Source organism: Gracilinanus agilis, chromosome 5 (genome assembly GCF_016433145.1).
Source record: "Gracilinanus agilis isolate LMUSP501 chromosome 5, AgileGrace, whole genome shotgun sequence".
In the NCBI taxonomy this organism is placed as follows: Eukaryota; Metazoa; Chordata; class Mammalia; order Didelphimorphia; family Didelphidae; genus Gracilinanus; species Gracilinanus agilis.
In genome coordinates this window covers 287881657-287889247 of record NC_058134.1, presented here as the reverse complement: position 1 = coordinate 287889247, position 7591 = coordinate 287881657, and the positions used below count along the sequence as shown (strand labels likewise).

General features: G+C 46.0%; 1 protein-coding gene across 1 annotated transcript in view; it reads right to left on the bottom strand.

The window, feature by feature from the left end:
- ITGB7 (integrin subunit beta 7) overlaps positions 1-7591 on the bottom strand; it is a 48026-nt gene that overhangs the window by 11683 nt on the left and 28752 nt on the right. Inside the window, exons 4-11 of the mRNA XM_044679242.1 lie at positions 7309-7498; positions 7023-7193; positions 6038-6279; positions 5525-5683; positions 4621-4716; positions 4391-4480; positions 3362-3505; positions 2915-3108 (exon numbers count right to left, since the gene is read on the bottom strand). Of these exons, the coding sequence (XP_044535177.1) occupies positions 2915-3108; positions 3362-3505; positions 4391-4480; positions 4621-4716; positions 5525-5683; positions 6038-6279; positions 7023-7193; positions 7309-7498 (1286 nt within the window). The remainder of the gene's footprint in view (positions 1-2914; positions 3109-3361; positions 3506-4390; positions 4481-4620; positions 4717-5524; positions 5684-6037; positions 6280-7022; positions 7194-7308; positions 7499-7591) is intronic.

Sequence of the window (7591 nt, the reverse complement as noted above, 5' to 3'; positions counted from 1 at the left end):
GAAGGAAGGAAGGAAGGAAGGAAGGAAGAAAGGAAGGAAGAAAGGAAGGAAGTTAGGGAGGGAGGGAGGGAGGTTAGTTGGTTCAGTAAAGTAACAAGATGCTAATTTCCCCAGAAATCATCACCTTTTTGTATATTACCAGCAAAACCTTGGAGAAATAAGAAGACACAGGCTGGTCAGATGTAAAGATGTTCTGGATAACAGATCAAGGAAAGAAGGAAAAGAAATTCTATTCAAAACAACTACAAAATGCATAAAAATGTTTGGAAGTGAACCTACCCATTCAGGACTTATCAGAAATTCCCCCTTTAAAGAAAAAAAAAGGAAAAGCTCCCTTCTTTCTTTGTAGAGTTGCATTTGCTGGTTTGTTTTTTTTTTTTAATCTGACAATTTCGATTACATAAAAGGAAAAGGCTTTTGAATGAACAAAATCAATGTTGCTAGATTAAGAAAAGATATTTTCAATTGAGGAAAAAATCTTTGCACCAAAGATTTCTAAAAGTCTGATATCTGAGGTATATAGGAATTTACACAAAAATATTAAGAAATCTCCTGATATATAAGTGGTTAAAAATTAGAAACAACTTTCTCAAGAAGAAATACAAATTAATAGAACCATATGGAAAAATGCTTCAAATTACTAGTGATAGAGGAAAAAAGAAGTAAACCAAGCCTGAGGTTCTTACTCACACTCAGAAATTTGGCCGAGATGGTGAATAACTGTAAACAGTTAACCTTGGTGGGCTTTAGGAACCCAGACACAATAACATGGTGGTGAAGCCTATGATTGTTCTGACCTTTCTGGAAAGCAATAGAGAATTAAGTTTGGAAAAGCCACTCCACTGACCATATGTCCTCTGACCAAGCAAAGAAGCTCAGAGCCTTGGGGAAAGTCTTAATGAATCACCTAATTCATGGGGGCACCTTTTGAAGCAGCAAATAGTTGAAAAACAAGATGGTTTGAATCATGTAACCATAGAAAAATATTCTAAATTAATTAATCAATTAAAATTTTAAAAATGAAGAAACTGTGGTGGATGGCTATACTATTATTATGCCCCAAGAAATGATGGATTTTAGAAATCCAGAGAAACATGAGAAGGTCCCTATGAAATCCTGCACCAAGGCAGAACAAAGAGAGGAGAACCAAGAAGACACTAGATACAAAACAGCAATACCATCAATGAGTCATCCTGGTCCTGGGGATGAGTGAAGAAATACAATTCCCTCTCTCAGTAGAGTGATCAGAGTCTATGGGGGTAGAATGCTTTCTATGCTAAATGAAGTGGGGTTTTAGGTCAATTTTTCATTGGGAAAAACACCCACACACCTACACACCCCCAAATTTTTCATTGGGAGAAAAATTGGGAGGATTCTATGGTGGGAAGGGGAAATACTATCTTCTACACACCAGGCACTGAGTATGCTAAGCACTCTACAAATATTATCCCACTTGGTTCTCACAAAAACCTTGGGAGGTATCATCTCTATTTTATAGTTGGGGAAACTGAGGCAAACAGAAGTGAAGTGATTTGTCCAAGGTCATTCAGCCAGTAAGTGTCTGAGACCCTATTTGAACTCAGCTCTTCCTGACTTCAAGCCTAATGCTATAATCCATTGTACCACCTGGCTGTTGCAATAGAACTTTTTTTTCCTTCTAAAACCCTTCCCTCTATCTTACAGATCAGTTATATTTGTATTTTTAATTTTTTTTTAAACCCTCACCTTTTGTCTTAGAATCAATACTGTGTATTGGTTCTAAGGCTGAAGAGTGGTAAAGGCTAGGCAATGGGGGTCGAGTGACTTGCCCAGGGTCACACAGGTAGGAAGTATCTGAAACCATATTTTATATATATATAAATTATATATATATACATACATATATATAATTATATATATAATAATTTGAGGCTACATCAAAAAAGCACAGAACAGTCTAGGTGATAGATCCACTGTATGGTGTCCTAGAACTACCCAATACCACACAGGTGCAAATTGGCCAGAAACTGGAGAACAGGTTGGCAAAGGGCCTGGGAGTCCACAGAAGGACTGATTAAAGGAATCAGGTAGGATCAGCCTGAAGAAGAGAGGATTTAGGGGAACAGCTAGGTAGCCTCAGACACTTCCTAGCTGTGAGACCCTGGGTAAGTCACACAACCCCCATGCCTAACCCTTACAGTTCTTCTGCCTTAGGACCAATACTTAATATGGATTCTAAGTCAGAAGGTAAGGGTTTTAAAAAAGAAAGAAGAAGAGGAGGAGTCTTAGGGGCCCCCAGATACCAATGTTAGGGGCAATACAGTGGATAGACATCGCAGAGAGGAAGATTTTGGGTGAAATTAAAATTCAAGCACTTGATATCAATTCAAGAGCTACTCCCAACGTAGTACAAGCTGTCTTGGGAAGTAGCAAGTTCTTCATTATTGGCTGAAAACTTGTCAAAGAGGCTGTGGAATGCATTCCCACTTGGGTATGGATTTTTGAATTTAGCAACTGCTGAATTCTCTTCCAATTCTGAGATTCTTTGATTCTCATCAGTGTCCCCCTGCCTGCTCTTGCCTTCCCCCTCCCTCAGGATTTTTCGAGTTTCTGCTCTTCTCCCCTGGCCTTCTCTCTTCTCTTTCCCAACCTAAAAAAACAAATGCTGGGAAACTAAGACCTTGGTAAGTTCTCAGAATATGTGAAGGAAATAGAAGGGGGCATGGGAAGGAACCTGAGGGGTGGGTAAAGCCCAGGAGGGGACTCCTGGAATACCGAGAGCATCAAGAGATAGAATTTAAAGTGACCAATGGGCTATCTGGAGAAGGAGCTCCTGAATGAGGGTGGGAGAAAAGTATGGGTAAAGACTAACGGTGCTAAGAGCCCAGGGATGACTTGCTGTAAAGGAGAGCTTTGGGGAAGGGGAATCCCTTACTTGCAGGCTCCACACTCTAGGTCACCGTGGCCACCATTGCAGTGAGGGGCTTGTAACTGTACATCCCCGCAGTTACAGTCACACAAGGTATTCAGCTCCAGGCTCAGCTCCTCAGAAAATCCAAGAACCTTGAGCTTCAGGAGATGGGGACCAGGGAGACATACGGTAGCCCGGATGTTTACCCAGAAATTCACCTGCTGGGAGAAGGCAGGTTTGGAACACACAGTACACAAACTTCTAACTCAGAAAATTCAGTGGGAGGGGAGATTATGGGAGTCAGGGTAGATATACACACAGATAGAAACTTAGCCTCCCAAATCCCATGATCTCACTCCAGGGAGATAGCTACTCAAGGTCTAGGATCCCTCCCTGATCCTCTCTTTTCCTTCCATTCCTGGTACTACTTCCCTTATCCCTTCCCACATTATTTTATTTTCCCCATCTCACCGTTTGGTTAATCCTGACTTGATTGCACTGGCCCTGAGTCCCTGTATCTTTCCGGATCTCAGTATCTTTACACTGAGACTCGTAGGAGATGTGGATCCCAGGAGGAAGTTGTGAGTGCTCCAGCGTCACGGAGGAGGACAGGCTCTGAGAGGGGAGATTGAGAATCACCAGGAGGGGATGAACCTCTTCCTCGACCCACATTCAAATCCCACTAGTCCAACTGCCAGCCTCCTCCCTATCCTATGGACACCTTTTAATTCAATATAATAAGAATTTACTAAGATCCTAGGCTGGGCCCTCTTAGTTCTCCAAAACTAGAGAACCTTAGGACTATGTCCCTACTGCCAATGAATTGAGAAGCAGGCTAGAAATTGGTGGTCTTGGAGTCGGTGACCTGGATTCTAATCCCAGCTTACTATCCCTATACCTCAGTTCCCCCTCTGCCAAATGAGGAGGTTGGACCAAAATCAGGGTTTTTTTACAACCCATAGACCAACTGCTGCTTATTTTTGTACCACCCACAAGCTAAGAATAATTTTTAAACTTTTAAATAGTTTTATATATACATATGTATATATATATTTATATTTAAACATGTCAAGACCATTCTTAGTTCACAGGGCACCAATGGGTTGTGGGTTGGCCCTCAGGCAGTAACTTGCTGACCCTTCCACTAAAAGGTGATCTCAAAGATCAGTTCTCAGGCCAGTTAAGGGAGACAAGAGCCACGGAACTACTAAAAGATAGAAGCAAATTCAATTAGCACTGCCCTTTTGGACTGTAAATTGTGATTAAGGATCATATCTATGAAGTGAGTGATTAAAAGGAATGTGTGTCAAATTAGAGCCAATTGCTAAGGTTTCCAGTTGAATTTCAGAAAAGATTTCTTCCTCTTTGTTTCAGGCAATCCACCAGGCAGGTCAAGCCTTCCTTCACACCCTTGTCTATTTGCCTCCCTCTTCCATCTCCTTTGCCCTTCCAATTCTGGGTACTCTTCTCCTCTCCTTCCCCACATAGTTCCATCCTTACATTGTATGCTTCCATGATGAGCTGCACCACATTACTAGAATCTTCCTTCAATTCTCCCACAGCAGACTTTGGGATCAGCTTACTCAGCTCCTGCGTAATCACAGGGATCATTAGAGAGGTTCTGAAGGGGAGGAAAAGAGGATGGAGCTAGAAGAAGGATGGAGATGTAGGGGAAGTCTGGGGGACTGGGGAAGTCTTAAGGGTCCAGGTGCAGAAAAGCTTCACTTCACCTGGTAGATTGGCAGTGTAGGACTAGTGACAGCAAAGATGGGTTGAATGTTGGCAGCAGATAGAGCATGGGCTACTTGACCCACCGAAGGGTAGTCCTGAGAAACAGAAAGGCACCAGGTCATTTCCACAAATCCTAGAAGTAGAACCACAGTCAACCCTGTTCTAAGGTGTCCTCCAGGGATATGAGTATCTTGGGATGACAAAGGCTGGCTCCAGGGCTGAGGTGCTTAACTTTTTTTTTTTTTTTTTTTTTTTACCCGTTACCAAAGTAAATCAAGTATTGGTTCCAAGGGAGAAGAGCAGTAAGGGTTAGGCAGTTAGGTTTAAGAGACTTGCCTAGGGTCACACAGATAGGAAGTATCTGAGGCCACATTTAAACCTAGGATCTCCTGTCTCCAGCCCTGGCTCTCTATCCACTGGGACTCCTTGACCTTTTTAGTCATTCCGGACCCTTTTGGCAGTGTGAGATGAAGCCTAAAAATATTTTTAAATGTATAAAATAAAATATAAGGGGGCCATGCCTAGAGACAGGAAGTCCTAGGTTTAAATCTGGCCTTAGACACTTCCAACTGTGTGACCCAAGACAAGTCACTTATCCCCCACTCCCTAGCCCTTACCACTCTTCTGCCTTGGAACCAATACACATTATTGTTTCTAAGACAGAAAGTAAGGGTTTAAAAAATAAAATACAAAAGATTTTAAGGAAACCAATTCTACTGAAATACAGTGATATAACTATATATAATTTTTTTTTAATTCAGGGAGGCCAGGTGAAGACCCTCTTCTATAAGGGAGGTCTTATGGCTAGGCAGAGAGGCAGAGAATGGGACCTGGCTGTAAGAATGGGAGCTGGTGGAGGGTATATAGGTAGGGCTTAAGGCAAGAAGGGAGAATGGCTCTCACAAAGTCTCGGCTTCGACTATAGAAGCCATCAGCATCTAGGTGGCAGCGTCCATCACTGGGCATGAAGATGCCACCCAACTTCCCATCCCCTGCTGTGTGGAATGTGTCATCTGATGTAAACACCAGCAGCCGGGACACGTTTCTCCAGCCGATCTGCTCCTGGGGTACAAGAGTGTGAGAATGAGGTGAGGTGGAGATTTAGCAGGAAATATATCCTGCCACCATGACCACCCACATGGCAAGTAGTGACAACGTTCCAGATTCTCCCAAAGCTCAGTTTGTCCATAGCTCTGCCTTCAGGTTTCTCTTCTTCCCTCCAAAGCCTCTCAACCTTTATCCATGAAGTTCTCTGCTATTCCTATTCCTTTGTCCCCCATCCCCATTCCTCTAGCCTCTCCATCTTCTTTGACTTTCAGACCCTCTCCTCCCATGTTTCCAGCATCCTCCTTCCATCCCCAGCCCACCCTTCTTCTAGCTCCCCCAACACAGGTACACAAACCCCAACACACATACCTGGCAGAGAGCAGCCTGCAAGATGGCATCAAAACCCCCTTCAGGGGAGTCTAGGTTGCCGGATATACTCTGTTGCTCAACCTTATGCTTAAAGGCTGAGGCATTATCAGTGAGGGGCAGCACATGTCTGAAACTAAAGGGTGGCTGGCATTTCCCGAATTTCGAGGGGCACGGGTGTTGAAGCTTGGAGGGCACCGTGCTCACAAAGGGCAGCACCGTCTTGTCCACAAAGGAACCAAAGCCTGGAATGGTAAGAGGAAAAGAATATCCAGGAAACCAAGGGAATGCTATTGCATCATGGGAGCAGGGAACTCAGAACTGGGGTGGAGGAGGCAAATTTTAGTCCATCCACTCAGAACCACAGAAACTCAGTACTGAATAGGGCTTGTCCTGAATAAAAATAGCCAGACAAGCTTTTGTCTAACTCCTAGGGAAAGGGAGCTGCTTATTCTTTCCTGAGTCTTGGGCAGTTATAACTGATAAATATAATAAACAATTAACAAATACATTTTTCCTTCAATCAGGCATAAAACTGTCTCTCTAGTGTCCATCCAGATTGTCAAGTCTCTTCCTCTGCCACATCTGCTGCACATATTTAAATGCAGCTGAGACGGTAGGAAATTAAGAAAATGGAATAGGAAACACATCTGCCATTAGGAAAGGTGTGGAGGACAGCATGGGCCGGGGAGGAGACAATGGGGCCTGGAGGTCCCCAGGGGGGAGACAAGTCCAGAGAAGGCTGCAGCGCCAGTGAGTCGAGCAGGTTGAGGAAGAAGCACACCGCCCGGGCAGTAGATCTAGGTGACGGGAGATGAAGCGGTGCGGGGATCTGAAGGTGGAGCCTCGGTTAGTGCCCGCTACGGAGTAGGGAACTGGGCCCCGGGAGTAGACAGGGGAGGGGCTTCGGGAATCGAGTCCAGGCTGGGAGAGGAGGGCACACCTGTCCAGGTGTGTGCCTGGGGCCCGGGGCGGGGCCCGCACTCACCAATGCGCACAGAGCTGGTGACGCGCCGCAGCTGGTTCAGCAGCGAATGGCCCAGCTGGCGCACTCGCTCCAGGTCATCCTTCATGGAGTAGCTTAGGTCCATGAGGTAGTACAGGTCCACCGGGTAGCCCTCGGCTCGGCGGAAGCGGACTCGGAGCCGCTGGGTCTCGCCTATAGGATGGGAGGGGTTGAGGGGTGGGGTCAGCATCCGTCCCCGCTGCCCGGCCTGGCTCCATCTCCCGCCATTCGCGCGACCAGTGCATCCCTCCTTCGCCCCCAGGCTCACCCAGCCGCAGCTGGAGCCGAACATTCTGCGGGGCCAACTGCGTGGCGCCCTGGTGGCCGAGGGGCTCGTCCTGCAGCACCTCTTGCTGCCCTCGGGGCTCCTCCAGCTCCTCGGGGGGACAGCCCCGAGCCAGCAGGTCCTGGCGCTGGGCGCAGCGCCTGTCCTCCGCCTCGTTAAGGGCTGTGAAGTTCTGCGTGCAGGCGGGAAAGCCGGTCAGGGGGCCACGGGATCCCCACCCGGCATTGGAGCCACCCTCTGCGCTCTCCCTGGCCCGGCTTGGCGG